Genomic DNA, 21,572 nt, shown 5'->3' with positions numbered 1-21,572 from the left:
TCTGCGTTCTGTTGTTGTTGCCGCCAATGACAACCTGAGACCATGGAGGAGGCCTGGTAGCAGGTCCAGTGAACCTCAAGGACTTCCTGCTGCAGCCATCTGTCGAACCCTGCTTTTTGGATTCCAACTTTTTCACCACCTGCAAGAAGGGAGACCTGGCAGCAGCGACTGGGGTAACGGGTCATGTAAGGAGGCACCAGGAGCCGGCACATGGCAGGATTCGAGCGTGTATCGCGGTGGTACAGTGGACACACATTTGACGTTTTTTGGGTTAAATGGTGTTGACAACGGAGGTCCCAGGCGTAGAGGGTTCCTTGAAAGCTCAGCAGAATGGCATGGCAAGAGGCGGTGGTGCTGTGGGGATGGGGGAGACAGGGAACCTGGAACCAGGAACCAGGAACCCCATCACCGCAGACGTGCCCACCATCATCACGGTGGACGGCGAGTCCGAGGGGTCCGAGGGTTCCGAGGAGGAGGAGGAGGACGTGGACTACATTCCCAACTACTGGGAAGATGACGACGAGGTGTACCAGGAGTTCGAGGAGCTGGACATCGACTCGCTCGATGCGGACAATCGGAGCATCATCTCGGACGACTCCTTCTACCCGCCGGACGACTCGCTGGCGGCGTGCCAGTGGCAGCGCTCGCCGAGCCCCGAGCCGGAGGCCATCTCCTTCTTCAAGGCCTGCTGCAACAACAACTCCATCATCGTCAAGATCATGATCAGGCAAGGAGTCACGGAGGAGGAAGTGAAGGAGACGGACAGGAACAAAAGAGTAGGTGTCCAATAACAGTGTGTCCCTCACTGAAAGAGAGGGAGATCATTTATCAGATAATACACCTAAAATACCACCGGCTTCGGATGCTGTCAATGCACTGAATGGGACATTATCACGTTTAATTAGACCATTGATTGGTCTAAGTAGGTGAGATACTGACCTACCCACAGGGCTCAGTAGGTGTTTTGTCGTTATTCTGTAGGTTGATGAAAGTTGGGGAAAACGCTCACCCCAAAATATGATTTACCATTCTGTGCCTATCGGTACATAACTTGGACGGCGCTGAGTCGGATCAAGCTAACTTCGCAATGCTCGGCACGGCAACTCGCTCGCTTTAGCTAGCTCGGTGGCACCTCTCGTGGATCAAGTTCGCTTGAGACAGCGCGCATCCGTCGCGGTCCAAAACGATACTTTATGGAAAACACCTACTGAGCCCCATCAGTAGGTCAGTATCTCACCTATTTAGACCAATCAATAGTCTGATTAAACGTGACAATAATGTCCCATTCAGTGCATTGACAGCATCCGAAATGGGTGATAATACATGCTTGGGGATACGGGGGGGCTGCAGATTTAACTATTAGTGCCACATGCCAACAGCACTTTATTTTTGGGGAAATGCTAGTCTGCAGCATTTCCCCAAAATGTCTATTTTTCATGTCTAAAACTGGGTTGCAAAAAGCTCCAGAATTTAATGCTCGTCAACGTTTCGGCCTGTTCAGGCCTTCATCAGAACATATATGACGTATATGTCCTGTTGAAGGCCTGAACAGGCCGAAACGTTGACGAGCAATACATTCTGGAGCTTTTTGCAACTACCAGTGTGCAGACTTTATTATTTGTCATTATACTTTGTTTGTCTAAGCACCTGGACCAACGGATGTGCGTGCACTACCTTTTTCATAAAACTGGGTTGCCCACATTTAAATGATTAGACCACTAAAGCTACTACGAATTTGATAATAATGTTTTGAAACAGAGGATCACAGAGGATTCTGTAAACAAGGATAGGAAATCAAGACATCACAACAATTATTCATGACTAATTATTGATTATCAAGATCAGACGCATTTCTCAGTATATGGCTTTTTTCAGTGGTGTAAAGTAACTAAGTACATGTACTCAAGTACTGTACTTTAGTACAATTACACTACATCTCAGAGTCAAATATTGTACTTTTACTCCATTACAATTATTTGAAAACCTCAGTTACTGGTTACTTTGCAGATTTTGATTATTATTACAAAACCACTTCAGCCCTATATACATTTCGGCCATTTGAAAATAGCCGATCTACAAGCTCACAATGCGTCGCTTGTAGATCTGCAATACTTTTGTACTTTTACTAAAGTAAAATTTTGAATTCCGGACTTTTACTTGTAACAAAGTACTTCTATATTGCAGTATTGATACTTTCACTTGAGTAAAAACGTGCGAGTACCGGTGCGTAGCAAAGTCAAACTCTAAAGTCAATAAAGAGAGTTCAAACTGGATGACCAGACAGTTTCAAACTGAACCCGTGTCAGCACAGGAAAACGTTCCCAGCAGCAGACACCATTAGGACGTGTGGCCAGGCAGACTGACTCCAGATCAGCTCCTATAGCTGCTCATTGAGGAGGTCAGGGGACTTGGTGTCCTGTGGAGGTAAATCCTCATGAAGCACTTATAGGCAGGTTGGTTAAGCCTCCAGCGAACAGATGGAGAGTGTCGATGGCACAGAGAGCGACGCAAACCCCCCAAGAAGCAGCTTGAAATAAGGGCTCAGCTCTTAACTGCCTAATAAGCCTTCAGCATCCATCGAATGACGGTGTTGCGTTGGCTGGAAATATAGGCCAGTGGTTCTCAAACTTTTTTGTGCCAAGGACCCCCAAATAGACACTTATTAGCCCGCGGACCCCCATTTGAAAAGATAAGCCAGGGACCCCCATAATAGATGATTTTTGCTGCTCTCTAGCAGTGATTTTCAACCATTTTAATTTCAAGGACCCCCAGTTTGACATGCATTAGGCTATGGACCCCCATTTCATGGCATGTATGTCTCTGGGACCCCAATTCATATTGTAAAATCAATGTTAATTTAACTCTGAGAGTGTACAAATGGAACCAAATGGACCCGTTAGGGTCCATTTGGTTCCATTTGTACACTCTCAGAGTTACGGACCCATATGGGTCCATTTGGTCCCTGTCCATCATTTAGCTGGGGACCCCCTGGAACACCCTCAAGTACCCCTGGGGGTCCTCGGACCCCACTTTGAGAACCAATGATATAGGCGATCCACAAGCTCACTGTTAGATCTGCTGTTTTCGCTGTTTTGGGAAAAATCAAATCAAATTGACCGTTACATTTTTTTTTTTTTTAAAACCATTAGAACCTTTTAGATATCGTTGCTCTCGGGTGGAAAAAAAACATTCCTTTTTTATTATTATTTTAAAAACAATTTAAATGAGTGAAAATAGCTGATCTAAAAGCTCACAAATGCCTCGCATCGCGTTGTGTGCTTGTAGATCGGCTATTTTCACTACATTTGGAAAAAAATCAATCAAATTGACCATTTAAAAAGATATATTTGAAACCATTAGAACTTTTTACATATCGTTGCTGTCAGGTGAAAACCTTTAAGTCCAAAACCATTTTTTTTAAATTATTATTTTAAAAACAATAATTAGTGAAAATAGCAGATCTACAAGCTTGTAGATCTGCTATTTTCACTACTTTTGTGCGTCACTCTTGTATGATGAAGCAGGGGTATTAATGTACAACAAAACCTAAAAGGTTGAAATATGGAGATAGAAGGTTTCTGCCTTGTGTGCTTGTAGATCTGCTATTTTCACTACTTTTGTGCATCACTCTTCTATGATGAAGTTGGGCATTAATTCACAACAAAACATAAAAAAGTTTAAATATGGAGATACAAGGTTTCTGCCCGACAGCAACGATATACAATTAAAAATGTCATCTATGATGACATGCCCAGAATAGGGCCGCCAGGTTTACAAACGGTTCCAGGGATCACTGGAACATCTACTCCACGTTGGGTACAGAACATGAGCCTTTATCATTGACCTGACAGTGACACTGCACTTCCTGTTGCGTCACCTCGTTTGGTTGCAGCTACTTATGCCTACAGGATTTAGATTACAATGCCATGGTAGTTGAACTTGATTCTTACGCCGTACGACATCCAGCATGTTGGTCTATACCAGGAGGTTGGCAACCTTTTTGACGTGAAGTGCCATGTTTACATTTGCTTGGTAGTCAGTGTGCCATATCAGCATTAAGTCTAATTATGACACCACAGCCACATTAAATATTTCCAACTGAGCAATAACACAGAGAGAATTGTGTGCACATCCCACGCCTGCATAAAAAAAAAAAAAAATGACAACAGTAGCAAGAAACTAAGTGAAACAACTGGCTTAGAAAGAAGGCAATTCATAATTTTATTTTTCTGTCTGAATATTTGCCTGATGAAGACAAAACGTTGCATAAATAAAAAGTTAGGTTTTTTGGAGCTTGAGAACAGTGTTCTTCTTCTTACAACTGAGCAATAACCCACCTATCTCCCAGACTCCCTCCCTAGTCAGAGTTAGGAGTTTGTATGAATGTAGAATTATGTGCAGGGTGTAATTTGCATATAGATGTGAAGGGGACTTAATTTAACTGACTTAACCTTTTTGAATATTTCATTTTAAAAGAAAAATCCTCTCTCTCACACTTATGCCAGTGTGCCAGTGATCACCCTCCCCTGCCCTGTGCCAACGTTGGCACCCGTGCCTAACCCCTGTCTGGCAACTCTGTCTGTCTGTCTGCCTGCCTGCCTGCCTGCCTGCCTGCCTGCCTGCCTGCCTGCCTGCCTGCCTGTCTGCCTGCCTCTCTGTCTGCCTGCCTGCCTGCCTGTCTGCCTGTCTGTCTGTCTGTCTGTCTGTCTGCCTGCCTGTGTCCCCTTTAAGCCAGGTCAGTCTATGATGTCGGTACGGTATTATGAGCTCATAAGGAGTTTTGTGGATTCATGGATATTTCATGGAATCTGGTACCACCACGACCCACCTTTAAAACAAACATGGGTAAATTCTCCTTCTACAGCACTGCCACCCAGGTGTGGAATGCCCTGACCCCACCCCTCAAAAAAAATGTGCTTCACTGGCTTCCTTTAAAACAGCCCTGAAAGTTCACTTTTCAGGAGAATACTTTGTACATATAATGTTTCATATTTGTGATGATATTGAATTTTGGTGTTATTTTTTGTATGTTGATCAATTGAATACATAGGACCCCAATGGAAACAAGACTGCAAGGACTTGACTTTGACTGTACTCGTGCTGTTTTGCATTTTTGTCTAATAGAATATTCAATCAATCAATCAATCAACACTAAAAAGACCTTTTTGTCGTTTCAGTCTGGACTGATGGTGGCGTGTTACTCGGGTTACGTTGACGTGGTCATGGCGCTCTCCCAGTGTCCGTACATCGACATCAACTGGCAGGATAACGAGGGGAACACCGCTCTCATCACAGCAGCACAAGCAGGTAATTGAGCATTTTTTTTCACAGACAGAAAATGTAGTTTAAAAAAACTATTTCATGCTATGTGAGCGTTTTGCATGATAACAGGAGTAACGTTGGTGGCTCAGGAGGTATAGAGTGGGAAATGTGTCAAATTGTCCTTGAGCAAGGCACTGACTGACTGAACGTCTAACTCATACATGGGCAACCGGTGGCCCGGGGGCCACATGCGGCCCCCACCTTCACTTAATGCGGCCCACAGGTAAATATCAGAATACTGATATATTATTGATTTCAGCTGTTACAATTGCAAACATGACCAGCTTTAATTACTTCAGTCTATATTGGTAGCTTAATGACTAGTATTAAAATCAAGTTGTCTTTTTTATGTCCAATGTATTTGTATTTAAGTTCATAAAGTTAACATAAGTATAACTAAATACATTTGAAATTAAATAAAAATGTTACCTTTTCAGGATTCCAATTAAAAGATAGCAACAATAAAACATTCAGGATTCCAATTCAAAAATAGCAGATCTACAATCTCAAAACGTGTCACACTTTTTGCTACTTTTGTGTGACATTGAATGCCGAAAAAAGTTAAAATATGGACATACAGTAAGAGGTGTCTGTCCGACAGTATATGTGATGTGGCCCTCTGGCTCACAATGAGCAGGTTGGTCCCTTGCATGGCTGCCTCTGCCATCCGTTATTATTTGACAACTTCAGTTACTAGTTACTTTTAAGATATAAATTATGATATTATAAAACATACATTAACCACTTTAGCTCTATTTTATACATGGGCTATTTGAAAATAGCTGATCTACAAGCTCACAACAACTTGTGAGCTTGTAGATCTGCTATGTTCAAACATGTTAGTACTTTTACTTTTGGTACTTAAAGTATATTTTGATGCCAATACGTTTCTACTTTTACTCATATAACAACACTACTTTTACTTAAGTAAAACATGCAGGTACTTTTTACACCACTGAGTCTATGAGCGTTTGTCACTATTTAGAGTTTACATGAACCACGTGACAGGCGCTGTTTCTGCCTCCTCGTTGACGCAACTCTCCAATAGAAGGCTCTGGGTGAATGTAATTGAATTGTTGAAGAATAGTTCACAGTTCACGTCTACCGGGTGCAACGGTTCTGGCAGAAATAGTCTCTTAGAAAAGATCACCAGCACTCACTTGATCCTTTTAGGAGTTCTTGTTTATTTAGTCATAAGCCCCAGCAGCAGATCATAGTCACACACAACGGACGCTTTTCTGCCCGCAAGGCCTTCTTCCTTCAGCGTGAAGACGTTGTGAAGACCTGCGGGCAGGAAAGTCTATCGTGTGTGATCTGCTGCTTGGGCTTATGACTCAATAAACAAAGAAATCCTGAAAAGGTTGCCCATCACCCCTATATTATGCATGGTAAAGCTCTTTGGATAGAGGTGCTATACAGTGTAGAAATGCAGTCCATCTATCATAACAGAAAGAAATGCCGGGGAAGGGGCGCAGTCGGTATAGTGCTGTCATTTGATATATCGGTATAGTGCTGTCATTTGATATATGGGTATAGTGCTGTCATTTGATATATCGGTATAGTGCTGTCATTTGATATATCGGTATAGTGCTGTCATCTGCTAGAAGGTCCTGGGTTCGATTCCCGCCGGGGACTCTGTTGGCGCTGTGGGCGTGTTCTCTCCTTCGTGTCATCAGTGCCCATACCCTAGGTGGGGTTGGTGAAAGGGCCTCTCTGTGTGGAGTTTGCATGTTCTCCCCGTGTCCCCGGCCTAGGGTAGGTACCCTCACAAAAAAACATGCAGTAATCCTGGTCTCTATACTGAGACCAGCCGGGGCGCCCAATGGAGGGGAAAGGAACTGGTTGGAATAACATGTTCCTTCCACGCGCTATACGTCCTACCGGGGAAACTCCCCCCTGTCAGGTGATAAGAAGCGGCCTGCTCACGCCTCATGTGTTGAAGGAAGCATGAGCGCAGTTCTGGGCTCTCCCCAGGCTGGCAGAGGGAGAGTAGCGCCCAGGATAACACCTTCCGTAATTGGCACATGGGTGAAAAATGAACAAATCGTGGGATAAACATTTAAGTAAAGCTCTTTGGATAAAGGTGCTATACAGTGTAGAAATGCAGTCTACGTATATACCATGACGGAAAGAAATCCCGGGGAAGGCAACTACAACTGGAATCTAAGCGTAAAATCACAAATTATAATATCACGTATACATGCATATTAGTTCTTGGATTTAAAGTTTTTTGCAATGAAAATCTATTGAAGAAAAAAATGTCAAGTTCCACTTTGTGGCAGGCACTTAACAAAGTGACAGGCTTTTGTTATATAAAAAAATTCAAATGATGCTGAATAGCCCCCGTTAGATTCTTCATATGTAAATATTTCACATTTCCTCCGCTTGAATCTGTCGCAGCAAATGGAGCCAGAAAACTCCCAAATGGGACCAAACAAGAGCACAAAGCAGATCATTGGAGCCCAATGTTTACAACAACAGCAACAACAGGCAACTTTTTGTTGCTAGCCAATATATACCTCGTCACACGACAGTGTGGCGCCCTTCAAATAACCGATATACAAGCTCACGACGCGCCGCATCCTCGCCACGTCGTGAGCATGTATATCGGCCAATACTTTCGGTGTGAGACACCGGCGTAGGACGAAGGCTATAACTCGGGCTTTTTAGAATCATCACAGCTAATTTCAATAGCGATGCAGCCGCATGCATCAAACCCTGGAACCCTCCACTCTCATGTGCTAACGATGATGAATAGCAACACACAGCTCTTCATTTTCTGCCTCATTAAGGGCACTATTGATCCCCCTTCATGACAAAGTACTTCACAACACCTCATGGTGAAATGAGAAAATGAGTCAACACACCAACAGCACAGTGCTTTTTAAAAGCCTAATTTACACTTCATCGCTATCCGAAAGTAAACTGATTTTACGTTATTTTTGCTCGAAAGACGGTTATTTTCAACAAGCAACAAATAATTGTATTAGCCGCAGCTGCTGTGTTGTTTACATCACGGTGTACTAACTATACTAATAAGGTTTAATGCTTTTACCCTTCTGTAGTTTGTAACCTGTGAAGGAAAACAAACTACATAATCAGCCTAGTGTTTTATGGCCTTTCAACCCATTATTTTTTTGTCATTTTAGATTTGAGCTAAAAAAACATTATTGTATACTTAAGCAATTCAAAAAATAGCAGATATACAAGCTTGTAGCGCGTCACTTTGTGCCATGCTATGAGCTTGTAGATCTGCTATTTTTCAAAAATCTTGAGAATTTGTGCAAATCTTTGAATAATATATTTTCTAAAGCAAACATTTGTAACTCAAATATTTGCTTCTGTGGGTCCCTGGAACAAAACATTTTGACAAATGTTCGCCGTAAAAATCTATATATATATTCAAAGATTCACACACATTTTCACGATTTAAAAAATAGCAGATCTACATGCTCATAGTGCGGCACTCGGTGCCGCACTATGAGCTTGTAGATCTGCTATTTTTGAATAGCCAAAGACATCACAAATGACAAAGATGCTTTCCCGGATTGAATGAGATAATGGGTTTTAAATGACTTCTTCTCTGCTCCTACAGGACACATCACCATCTCCAACTATCTGCTGAACTACTTCTCTTTGTTCTCTGACTCCTACAGGTCACATCACCATCTCCAACTACCTGCTGAACTACTTCCCAGGCCTGGACATCGAGAGGAGGAACTGCCACGGCTTCACGGCCATGATGAAGGCCGCCATGCAGGGCCGGGCCGACTGCGTCAGAGCCCTCATGTTAAACGGTAAAAAACATGGTCAAACATATCGTTGCTGTTTAGTGTTTGTTCAATAACAGGAGTCTTCCTGTCTCTCCAGCTCTTTAACGAAAAGAGGTTCAGGTAGGTCACAACATTTCACCCAATCAGCAGAGAGTATACCCATTTATCAGCTTTAGCATTTTTATAGTGTTCCAGTTCCAATGTTGTCTGCTCATTTATTTGTGTCATCACTTCCAATTGCACTTGTTTAATATGTATCCTGACTGATTTCTCTATCCTGGATAAAATTGGTATCCTGACCTGAAAATGCATTTTCTGTTTAATTAAGAACTGGAGAGACATGGAGACTCCTGTTACTGAACAAACGATCTATAGCAGGGGTCTTCAACATTGTTCAGGCCAAGGACCCCTTAGCTGAGAGCGAGATGAAGCAGGGACGCCCGCTACATTGTTTACAATCGTGTTGCAGATAAAAAAAAATCATAGATTTCATAGATAGCTCCACTGACTATCATCAGCGTTGTGTAAATTCATGTTTTTTGTTCATTTCAGGCAACCACTACATACTTGCAGCGGTTCCGGTAGGAGACACAAAGGAGACTCTTTGTGTCTCCTACCGGAACCACTGCCGGTCATCAAATTATTGGCTTAGAAAAGCGACAAAAACAAAAAAATATCCATGAATTCAAGTCTCCATGGGGTGACCTGTGTGACCTATACTTCCCACACGTGACCATGTGCTTTCCTCTGCATGTCTGTAGGTGCAGAGGTGGAGGCCCGGGACTACGGTCGTAAGATGACCCCGAGGGAGTGGGCTCTGTTCACCGGCCGCCATGACACGGCCAGGCTGATGGACAGGCTGATGGCCCAGCCCTGTGCCGAGCAGTTCTGTGACACCTTCCCTCTGGAGTGGCCCATGCTGGAGGTTCATATAACCACCACTAACACACACACACACACACACACACACACACACACACACACACACACACACACACACACACACACACACACACACACACACACACACACACACACACACACACACACACACACAGATGATTGCAGTGGTGGAAAAAATACTTATATTTTGTACTTAAGTAAAAGCATCAATACTGCAATTTAGAAACTCTGTTACAAAAAGTATGGTAATCAAAATTTACTTGAGTAAAAGTACAAAAGTATTGCCATCAAAATATATTTCAAGCACCAAAAGTAAAAGTACTCATTATGCACAATGTCCCATTTCACAAGTTTTCAAATATATAAAATATATATAAATATTTTAAAAATAGCAGATCTACAAGCTCACAATGCATCGCATCGCGACGCATTGTGAGCTTGTAGATCTGCTATTTTCAAATAGCCAAAGTTTAAATTTAGCTGAAGTGGGTCATATATGTTTTGTAATAATAATCAAAATCTGCAAAGTAACTAGTAACTAAGGTTTCAAAAACTTGTAATGGAGTAAAAGTACAATATTTGCCCCTGAGCTGTAGTGCAGTAGAAGTGAATTACTGAAAATTGGAAATACTCCAGTAAAATAAAGTACTTGTAAGTAATTGTACAGTACTTGAGTAAATGTAATGATTTACTTTTCACCACTCACACACACACGCACACGCACACGCACGCACGCACACACACACACACACACACACACACACACACACACACACACACACACACACACACACACACACACACACACACACACAGAGATGATAGTAATCATTGCATCAGTAACAGAGGGTCTCCCCATCTCTCCAGCTCTTTAATAAACAGACAGAAAATACATTCTCAGGTGGGTTGCCAAATTCAGCCAAATGTGTCATCATCACTTCCAAATTCACATCCAAGTTTGTCCTGTATCCTGTGTGAGTTCTCTCTCCTGATTGGATGAAATTGGCATCCAGACCTGAAAATGCTTCGGTAGCACTTTACAATAATGACCCGTTATAAAGCATTTATAAACGTTTATAAGTAGTTTGTAGACTATTAACAAATCATTAACAACCTGTTTGTTGACATTTGTAAATGATTACTAAAACCTTTATAACTACAGTTACAAATCATTTGTAAAGTATTAGTAAGTAGTGAACTATTCATCAATAAGCCATTTATATACATCTGTAAAAGATTATTAAATCATTTGTAACGACCCATTCTAAAGCATTTAAAAACGTTTATAAGCAGTTTGTAGACTATTAACAAATCATTAACAACCTGTTTATTGACATTCGTAAATGATTACTAAAACCTTTATAACTACGGTTACAAATCATCTATAAAGGTATTAGTAACTATTCATGAATAAGCCATGTATAATACATCTGTAAATGATTATTAAATCATTTGTAACTGATGTTACATAATATATACAAGCTATTGGTAGCTTGTTCATGTTTAACATATGCTTTGTTAAACATTCCTAAAGTATCTATAAATCCTTAGTACATGTTATTATGTGCCCTATAGTAAAGTGAAGACAGTTCATCATTTACAACTGTCTGTTAATGTGTTTGTTCATGTTTAACATGCTTTGTAAAACATTCCTAAAATATCTATAAATCCTTTGTACATGTTATTATGTGCCCTACAGTAAAGTGAAGACAGTTCATCATTTATGACTGTCTGTTAATGTGGACTTTCTCCTTACCTGTTGCAAACTACCTGGCTTTCATGAATGCAGACACCAAACAATTACTAGAATTATCATTCATGTTAAGCAAATGATGCGTAAGACATTCGTAAAGAGTATGTAAACCATTTGCAGACGTTATCATGAGCCTGAGCCTAGTTGCTTCTTTTGGGCTTGTTTTCATAGACCTGTCCGCTTGTTTCTTTTGCAAAATCTGGCAACACACTGATTACCTGCATTACACCTGCAGTAGCCTACTAGGGAGGAAGTGAACAGTGATGCAGTTGCAGACTGGACAGAAATATGTCTAATTCATGTTTTATGTGTTTTAACTGTCTTGTTGCAGGTGATCGAGGTAACATAAAATGGCTAATCTTACACACATGAAGTAGCATTATGACTAGGGGGTATTTTGATGGTGGCTGTTTGTATCCACAATGTTTGTTTTGATGTGTAGGCTAGTAATGTCCTCCATGCTTAGCAGTTTAGCTTAGCAGCTAAAGCTAACTTGCACTGGGAGGTGGTGACTGCAGAGGCTCCAAGCTGCTACTCTGTGATTCTGTTGTGATTCATTTCTTTGTTTAAATGTCAGTGTGTGTGCTGTGGCCAAGAGTTGCTACATTTTATATCTTAATAAATTGTTGTATACTTGTATACTATATAACGTTACCTTTGCCACTTTTTGATGTCACATGTTTTACTAATCACTGTTAAACATGAAATAATAATGCATAGTCTTCACTTTACAACAAGGCCCATGATAACGTTAGCAAATGGTCAACACACTCTTTACGAATGTCTTACGAATCATATATTAAACATGAAAGATAATTCTAGTAATTGTTTGGCATCTGCATTCATGAAAGCCAGGTAGTTTGCAACAGGTAAGGAGAAAGTCACATTAACAGACAGTTGTAAATGATGAACTGTCTTCACTTTACTATAGGGCACATAATAACATGTACTAAGCATTTATAGATATTTTACTCTACTCAGAGTCATAAGTTTACAAAATGTACTAAAGTACAGTGAACGTCTGTGCGGTTTGTTTTCATCACTGAAAATAACGTACATGTAAACTGATGTCATGTGCAGTTGGGGTGAAGAAACAAAACCATTTCACTCCTAATAATACCTATTTGATTTGACATCCTGACTTGCTGCTGTAGCTGAGGCTTGAATCTGTTACCTGCGGCTCACTAGTCAGTGACTCTATCCATTCACCTACAGCTGTTTCCTTGGAATCTGTGGTTCTGAAACGTTTTGTTGTCAACCCCCCAAATTGACATGTATTTGGGCAGTGGACCCCAATGTGAAAAGATGTAGTGTCAGGGCCCCCCATGAAAAAGATTTATATTTATGCTGTAACACATTTTTTTAAAGTTATTTGTCTTGTTTGTTGTTCAAGTCAAAGCACCAGGAAGGCTGTACTTGTCAGCCATCTGTTAGCTCAATGGGTTGAGACGCAGTATTCATGATCCAGAGGCCATGAGTTCAAATCCCATTGATGTCTTTCCTATGATTCTTTCCTTTGCAGACTGGCTTCCAGAAGATCAACTGAAAACTACCTGGAAGGCTATATTTGTCATCCAACTGTTAGCTCAATGGGTTGAGACGCAGTATACATGATCCAGAGGCCATGAGTTCAAATCCCATTGATGTCTTTCCTACGATTCTTTCCTTTGCAGACTGGCTTCCAGAAGATCAACTGAAAAGTACCAGGAAGGCTGTACTTGTCAGCCATCTGTTAGCTCAATGGGTTGAGACGCAGTATTCATGATCCAGAGGCCATGAGTTCAAATCCCATTGATGTCTTTCCTATGATTCTTTCCTTTGCAGACTGGCTTCCAGAAGATCAACTGAAAACTACCTGGAAGGCTATATTTGTCATCCAACTGTTAGCTCAATGGGTTGAGACGCAGTATACATGATCCAGAGGCCATGAGTTCAAATCCCATTGATGTCTTTCCTACGATTCTTTCCTTTGCAGACTGGCTTCCAGAAGATCAACTGAAAAGTACCAGGAAGGCTGTACTTGTCAGCCATCTGTTAGCTCAATGGGTTGAGACTCAGTATTCATGATCCAGAGGCCATGAGTTCAAATCCCATTGATGTCTTTCCTATGATTCTTTCCTTTGCAGACTGGCTTCCAGAAGATCAACTGAAAAGTACCAGGAAGGCTATATTTGTCATCCAACTGTTAGCTCAATGGGTTGAGACGCAGTATACATGATCCAGAGGCCATGAGTTCAAATCCCATTGATGTCTTTCCTATGATTCTTTCCTTTGCAGACTGGCTTCCAGAAGATCAACTGAAAAGTACCAGGAAGGCTGTACTTGTCAGCCATCTGTTAGCTCAATGGGTTGAGACGCAGTATTCATGATCCAGAGGCCATGAGTTCAAATCCCATTGAAGTCTTTCCTATGATTCTTTCCTTTGCAGACTGGCTTCCAGAAGATCAACTGAAAAGTACCAGGAAGGCTGTACTTGTCAGCCATCTGTTAGCTCAATGGGTTGAGACGCAGTATTCATGATCCAGAGGCCATGAGTTCAAATCCCATTGATGTCTTTCCTATGAATCTTTCCTTGAGTGGGTTCGATTCCCACTCCGAGTCATGTGTCCCTGGTAACTTGGGGCAACGGATAAATTGACTGATATCCTTCGTGATGCTTCCCTTTGCAGAATAACTTATAGAAAAACAAGTTAAAACCACCAGGAAACCTGTAACTCTCAGCCAACAGCATAGCTCAACTGGTAGAGCGTCTGTCCAATGACTTGACTTGACTTGAGTGGGTTTCGATTCCCACTCGAGTCAAGTGTCCCCGGTAACTTGGGGCAACGGATAAATTGACTGATATCCTTAGTGATGCTTCCCTTTGCAGACTAACTTCTAGAAAAACAAGTGAAAACCACCAGGAAACCTGTAACTCTCAGCCTACAGCATAGCTCAACTGGTAGAGCGTCTGTCCAATAACATGACTTGACTTGAGTGGGTTAGATTCCCACTCGAGTCAAGTTTCCCCGGTATCAATTTATCCGTTGCCCCAAGTTACACTTGACTCGAGTGGGAATCGAACCCACTCAAGTCAAGTTAAAAGCACCAGGAAACCTGTAACTCTCAGCCTACAGCATAGCTCAACAGGTAGAGCGTCTGTCCAATAACATGACTTGACTTGAGTGGGTTAGATTCCCACTCGAGTCAAGTTTCCCCGGTATCAATTTATCCGTTGCCCCAAGTTACACTTGACTCGAGTGGGAATCGAACCCACTCAAGTCAAGTCATGTTATTGGACAGACGCTCTACCAGTTGAGCTATGCTGTAGGCTGAGAGTTACAGGTTTCCTGGTGGTTTTAACTTGTTTTTCTAGAAGTTAGTCTGCTAAGGGAAGCATCACTAAGGATATCAGTCAATTTATTCGTTGCCCCAAGTTACCGGGGACACTTGACTCGAGTGGGAATCGAACCCACTCAAGTCAAGTCATGTTATTGGACAGACGCTCTACCAGTTGAGCTATGCTGTTGGCTGAGAGTTACAGGTTTTCTGGTGGTTTTAACTTGTTTTTCTATAAGTTATTCTGCAAAGGGAAGCATCACGAAGGATATCAGTCAATTTATCCGTTGCCCCAAGTTACCGGGGACACATGACTCGGAGTGGGAATCGAACCCACTCAAGGAAAGATTCATAGGAAAGACATCAATGGGATTTGAACTCATGGCCTCTGGATCATGAATACTGCGTCTCAACCCATTGAGCTAACAGATGGCTGACAAGTACAGCCTTCCTGGTACTTTTCAGTTGATCTTCTGGAAGCCAGTCTGCAAAGGAAAGAATCATAGGAAAGACTTCAATGGGATTTGAACTCATGGCCTCTGGATCATGAATACTGCGTCTCAACCCATTGAGCTAACAGATGGCTGACAAGTACAGCTTTCCTGGTACTTTTCAGTTGATCTTCTGGAAGCCAGTCTGCAAAGGAAAGAATCATAGGAAAGACATCAATGGGATTTGAACTCATGGCCTCTGGATCATGTATACTGCGTCTCAACCCATTGAGCTAACAGATGGCTGACAAGTACAGCCTTCCTGGTACTTTTCAGTTGATCTTCTGGAAGCCAGTCTGCAAAGGAAAGAATCATAGGAAAGACTTCAATGGGATTTGAACTCATGGCCTCTGGATCATGAATACTGCGTCTCAACCCATTGAGCTAACAGATGGCTGACAAGTACAGCCTTTCTGGTACTTTTCAGTTGATCTTCTGGAAGCCAGTGTGCAAAGGAAAGAATCATAGGAAAGACATCAATGGGATTTGAACTCATGGCCTCTGGATCATGTATACTGCGTCTCAACCCATTGAGCTAACAGTTGGATGACAAATATAGCCTTCCTGGTAGTTTTCAGTTGATCTTCTGGAAGCCAGTCTGCAAAGGAAAGAATCATAGGAAAGACATCAATGGGATTTGAACTCATGGCCTCTGGATCATGTATACTGCGTCTCAACCCATTGAGCTAACAGTTGGATGACAAATATAGCCTTCCTGGTACTTTTCAGTTGATCTTCTGGAAGCCAGTCTGCAAAGGAAAGAATCATAGGAAAGACATCAATGGGATTTGAACTCATGGCCTCTGGATCATGAATACTGTGTCTCAACCCATTGAGCTAACAGATGGCTGACAAGTACAGCCTTCCTGGTGCTTTGACTTGAACAACAAACAAGACAAATAACTTTAAAAAAAATGTGTTACAGCATAAATATAAATCTTTTTCATGGGGGGCCCTGACACTACATCTTTTCACATTGGGGTCCACTGCCCAAATACATGTCAATTTGGGGGGTTGACAACAAAACGTTTCAGAACCACAGATTCCAAGGAAACAGCTGTAGGTGAATGGATAGAGTCACTGACTAGTGAGCCGCAGGTAACAGATTCAAGCCTCAGCTACAGTAGCAAGTCAGGATGTCAAATCAAAAAGGTATTATTAGGAGTGAAATGGTTGTGTTTCTTCACCCCAACTGCACATGACATCAGTTTACATGTACGTTATTTTCAGTGATGAAGACAAACCGCACAGACGTTCACTGTACTTTAGTACATTTTGTAAACTTATGACTCTGAGTAGAGTAAAATATCTATAAATCCTTAGTACATGTTATTATGTGCCCTATAGTAAAGTGAAGACAGTTCATCATTTACAACTGTCTGTTAATGTGACTTTCTCCTTACCTGTTGCAAACTACCTGGCTTTCATGAATGCAGATGCCAAACAATTACTAGAATTATCTTTCATGTTTAATATATGATTCGTAAGACATTCGTAAAGAGTGTGTTGACCATTTGCTAACGTTATCATGGGCCTTGTTGTAAAGTGAAGACTATGCATTATTATTTCATGTTTAACAGTGATTAGTAAAACATGTGACATCAAAAAGTGGCAAAGGTAACGTTATATAGTATACAAGTATACAACAATTTATTAAGATATAAAATGTAGCAACTCTTGGCCACAGCACACACACTGACATTTAAACAAAGAAATTAATCACAACAGAATCACAGAGTAGCAGCTTGGAGCCTCTGCAGTCACCACCTCCCAGTGCAAGTTAGCTTTAGCTGCTAAGCTAAACTGCTAAGCAATGGAGGACAATGTTTGTTTTGATGTGTAGGCTAGTAATAGCCTACACATCAAAACAAACATTGTGGATACAAACAGCCACCATCAAAATACCCCCTAGTCATAATGCTACTTCATGTGTGTAAGATTAGCCATTTTATGTTACCTCGATCACCTGCAACAAGACAGTTAAAACACATAAAACATGAATTAGACATATTTCTGTCCAGTCTGCAACTGCATCACAGTTCACTTCCTCCCTAGTAGGCTACTGCAGGTGTAATGCAGGTAATCAGTGTGTTGCCAGATTTTGCAAAAGAAACAAGCGGACAGGTCTATGAAAACAAGCCCAAAAGAAGCAACTAGGCTCAGGCTCATGATAACGTCTGCAAATGGTTTACATACTCTTTACGAATGTCTTACGCATCATTTGCTTAACATGAATGATAATTCTAGTAATTGTTTGGTGTCTGCATTCATGAAAGCCAGGTAGTTTGCAACAGGTAAGGAGAAAGTCCACATTAACAGACAGTCATAAATGATGAACTGTCTTCACTTTACTGTAGGGCACATAATAACATGTACAAAGGATTTATAGATATTTTAGGAATGTTTTACAAAGCATGTTAAACATGAACAAACACATTAACAGACAGTTGTAAATGATGAACTGTCTTCACTTTACTATAGGGCACATAATAACATGTACTAAGGATTTATAGATACTTTAGGAATGTTTAACAAAGCATATGTTAAACATGAACAAGCTACCAATAGCTTGTATATATTATGTAACATCAGTTACAAATGATTTAATAATCATTTACAGATGTATTATACATGGCTTATTCATGAATAGTTACTAATACCTTTATAGATGATTTGTAACCGTAGTTATAAAGGTTTTAGTAATCATTTACGAATGTCAATAAACAGGTTGTTAATGATTTGTTAATAGTCTAAAAACTGCTTATAAACGTTTATAAATGCTTTAGAATGGGTCGTTACAAATGATTTAATAATCTTTTACAGATGTATATAAATGGCTTATTGATGAATAGTTCACTACTTACTAATACTTTACAAATGATTTGTAACTGTAGTTATAAAGGTTTTAGTAATCATTTACAAATGTCAACAAACAGGTTGTTAATGATTTGTTAATAGTCTACAAACTACTTATAAACGTTTATAAATGCTTTATAACGGGTCATTATTGTAAAGTGCTACCAATGCTTTTTCTGTTTACTAAAGAGCTGGAGAGACATGGAGAGCTGCTGAGCAAACTCTCTAGTATATAGCAATGAGTACTATCAGAATATAGAGCCATTGAACACTTATTTTAACAATCACTTACCCAACCTTTAAATCACTACACTGTTTTCCCTCAAAACAGAACCGTCACCATACTGAGAATGTGTTCTTAATTATTCATATTGAACTACAGCGTTTGTGCGGGATAACAGAAGATTTCTAACATAAATACACACGCAATAATGTTGAGAGTTCTTTATCTAAGATTCTAAGCAATCATTGCTTTATAGAATAATTTGCTGGGAAAACAAAGGATTGGGAAAAAAAACAAATTAACGCGCTGAAAATAAATGTGAACAGTTTGTAGATCTTGAGTTAGCTACTAATCAAATATTTGCTGATTATACATCTGGTTCATAACTGTTTTTACGCCTCCACGGGCAGCAGTCCCTGGTCAGAGGCATTACAGTATGTTTCCTGGTGGTCCGTCCATCGGTTGGTCCGTCCGTCCCAGAGTTGTGAATGCGATATCTCCTGAAGGCCTTGGGGGAATGTCATTTGGTCCAAACATCCAGTTGGACACGAGGATGAACTGATTAGAAATAGGTGGTCAAAGGTCAATGTCTCTGAGACCTTGCAAAATATGTTAAAGAAAATATGCTCCTCATTGACTTACATTGTACGGTAAAACAGCTCTCAAAGTCACTCTTTTAGCCCGTAAACAAACACAAACAAAGTTGATTCGGACAATACAGAACACCACCAAACCCAGTACTGTTTATTTTTTAAATAAAAATGTTAACTTCCTGTTAAAATAGCAAAATCAACAGGATGTTAACATAAAAAAAAGCTCTATGATGTTCTATATTGTCTGAATCAACTTTGTTTGTGTTTGTTTACGTGCTAAAAGAGTGACTTTGAGAGCTGTTTCACTGTACAATGTAAGTCAATGAGGAGCATAATATATATTTTGAATGATCGATTTCTAATCAATGGAGTAATTATTTAGATTTCATGCCCACCTTTGGAGTTACATCATGGCAAGGTAACGACACAACCCAAACCTCTACCAAAGTGGTCTAGCTCTTTAATGAAATTCCAAAGACCTCATGAACTACATACTGCAGGGGTTTTCAACCAGTGGTCCGGGGACCACCAGTGGTCCTTGAGGGAGTACCAGGGGGTCCCCAGCGAAATTAGTTGAACATAGCGTCACAATCATTTTAACCACTTAGCTTTGGCTATTCAAAAATAGCAGTCTACAAGCTCATAGCGCGGCACCGAGTGCCGCGCTATGAGCTTGTAGATCAGCTATTTTTGAAAAACATTGAAAAAGTGTGCCTATCTTTGAATATTTATATTTTTTAAAGTGGAAATTAACTGATATCTTTGCTTCTCCTTGGCACAAAACATTTTCAAATGGGGGTCCGTGGCCAAATGTATATCAATTTAGGGGTCCTTGGCATGAAAAAGGTTGAAAACCACTGACATACTGTATACTGAGTGTAGACAGACACAGCGTGTAAATATCAACTGGTTGGTGGAGGCATATACAACCATGATGCTGTATCTCTAGTCATCCTTAAATAAAATAATAACTCATTCTGTGTGTTTGGCTCCTCCTCCACAGGAGCGCGTGGCGCGGGCCTGCCAGCCGCGGCCCTGCTGGCGGCGCCTGGCCGACCTCGTCCTCTGCTGCTCCTTCTGCCGCTTCTCCAACAAGATCGACCCGGTGGACGACGGCGTCCTGGACCACATGGTGCGCGTGACCACCTGCCTGGCCTCGCCGCTGATCGCCACGGCGGCGCACACGGTGAGCCGCGGCGGCGGCGCGCCCTGCATCGGCCGGCGGCGCTTCGCCGTGCAGGAGATCCTGCGCAAGCGCCGGCTGGAGGAGCTGAAGCGGCAGGGCCCCGAGCGCCTCAACATCTACAAGAGGCTCTTCCAGAACTCGCGCGTGCAGCTCATCCCCAAGAAGACGGTGCGCCGGGCCTCGCTGCAGCCGCAGCTGCTGCAGGACGTGGCGGCCGTCTCCTCCATGGCCATGCGGCGCGCCAGCCTGCTGCCGCTCAACATGATGCGGCGGAGCAGCGTGCGGCCGGGCCAAGTCGTGCCCAAGGTCATGCTCTGCAAGGCGCCCAGCGTTACCTTCACCCCGGAGAGGCGGTCACACAGGAGGGGGCGTGGGGGAGGCGGGGCGGGCGTCGGCCACCTTCAGGTCCCCAAGTGGAACTACAAGATGAAGAGGGAGGAGCGACGGCAGGAGGAGGAGAGGCAGCGGTTGCTGCCCTTGCTGCGGAGGAGGTGATTATGATGGAGGGAGGAGAAAAGAGATGTGATCCCCAGAGGATGTGAACCCATCCTGAGCCATTAAAAAAAAAATCCCTGATTCCCTGATTCAGCCATGGGATTTCTCCATGTTGATAAGACATCAACCGATGCACAAACTTGAGCACGTCATCATCGGTGTTGTTTTCCTGGAGTCACTGGGTGTTTTCGGGGTCTTGCAACAGACATCCTCCTCCAGACCATTGGTTCTCAAAGTGGGGTCCGGGGACCCCCAGGGGTCCTTGAGGGAGTTCCAGGGGGTCCCCAGCTAAATGATGGATAGGAACCAAATGGACCCATATGGGTCTGTAACTCTGAGAGTGTAACAAATGGAACCAAATTGTTTGGTTCCAACCAAACAAAATCCATGGCCGTGTAAGGAAGGCCGGGGAAGGTCTGTATGGCATTTGTTACACTCTCAGAGTTACATTAACATTGATTTTACAATATGAATTGGGGTCCAAGAGATAGAAATGCCATTAAATGGGGGTCCGTAGCCTAATAATGCATGTCAAACTGGGGGTACTTGTAATGAAAATGGTTGAGAATCACTGCTAGAGCCGTAAAAATCTTCTCTTATGGGGGTCCTTTTGCATATCTTGTCAAATGGGGGTCCGCGGGCTAATAAGTGACAATTTG

At 41.9% G+C, this 21,572-nt stretch overlaps 1 protein-coding gene across 1 annotated transcript; it reads left to right on the top strand.

Moving 5' to 3' along the window:
- Nucleotides 1-275: 275 nt before the first annotated feature.
- Nucleotides 276-20,913, top strand: ankrd33bb (ankyrin repeat domain 33Bb; the record flags this gene model as incomplete). Its single annotated transcript, XM_084057004.1, has 5 exons — nucleotides 276-776; nucleotides 5,178-5,307; nucleotides 8,979-9,119; nucleotides 9,857-10,020; nucleotides 20,236-20,913. 5 exons carry the CDS (start codon nucleotides 276-278, stop codon nucleotides 20,911-20,913), a joined length of 1,614 nt encoding a protein of 537 aa, XP_083913130.1.
- Nucleotides 20,914-21,572: the final 659 nt, after the last annotated feature.

Source organism: Gymnoscopelus microlampas, assembly GCF_963454915.1.
Source record: "Gymnoscopelus microlampas genome assembly, chromosome: 5".
NCBI classification, from domain to species: Eukaryota; Metazoa; Chordata; class Actinopteri; order Myctophiformes; family Myctophidae; genus Gymnoscopelus; species Gymnoscopelus microlampas.
Note: the sequence above shows the minus strand (reverse complement) of the source record. Positions and strands in the feature narration are given on the sequence as shown.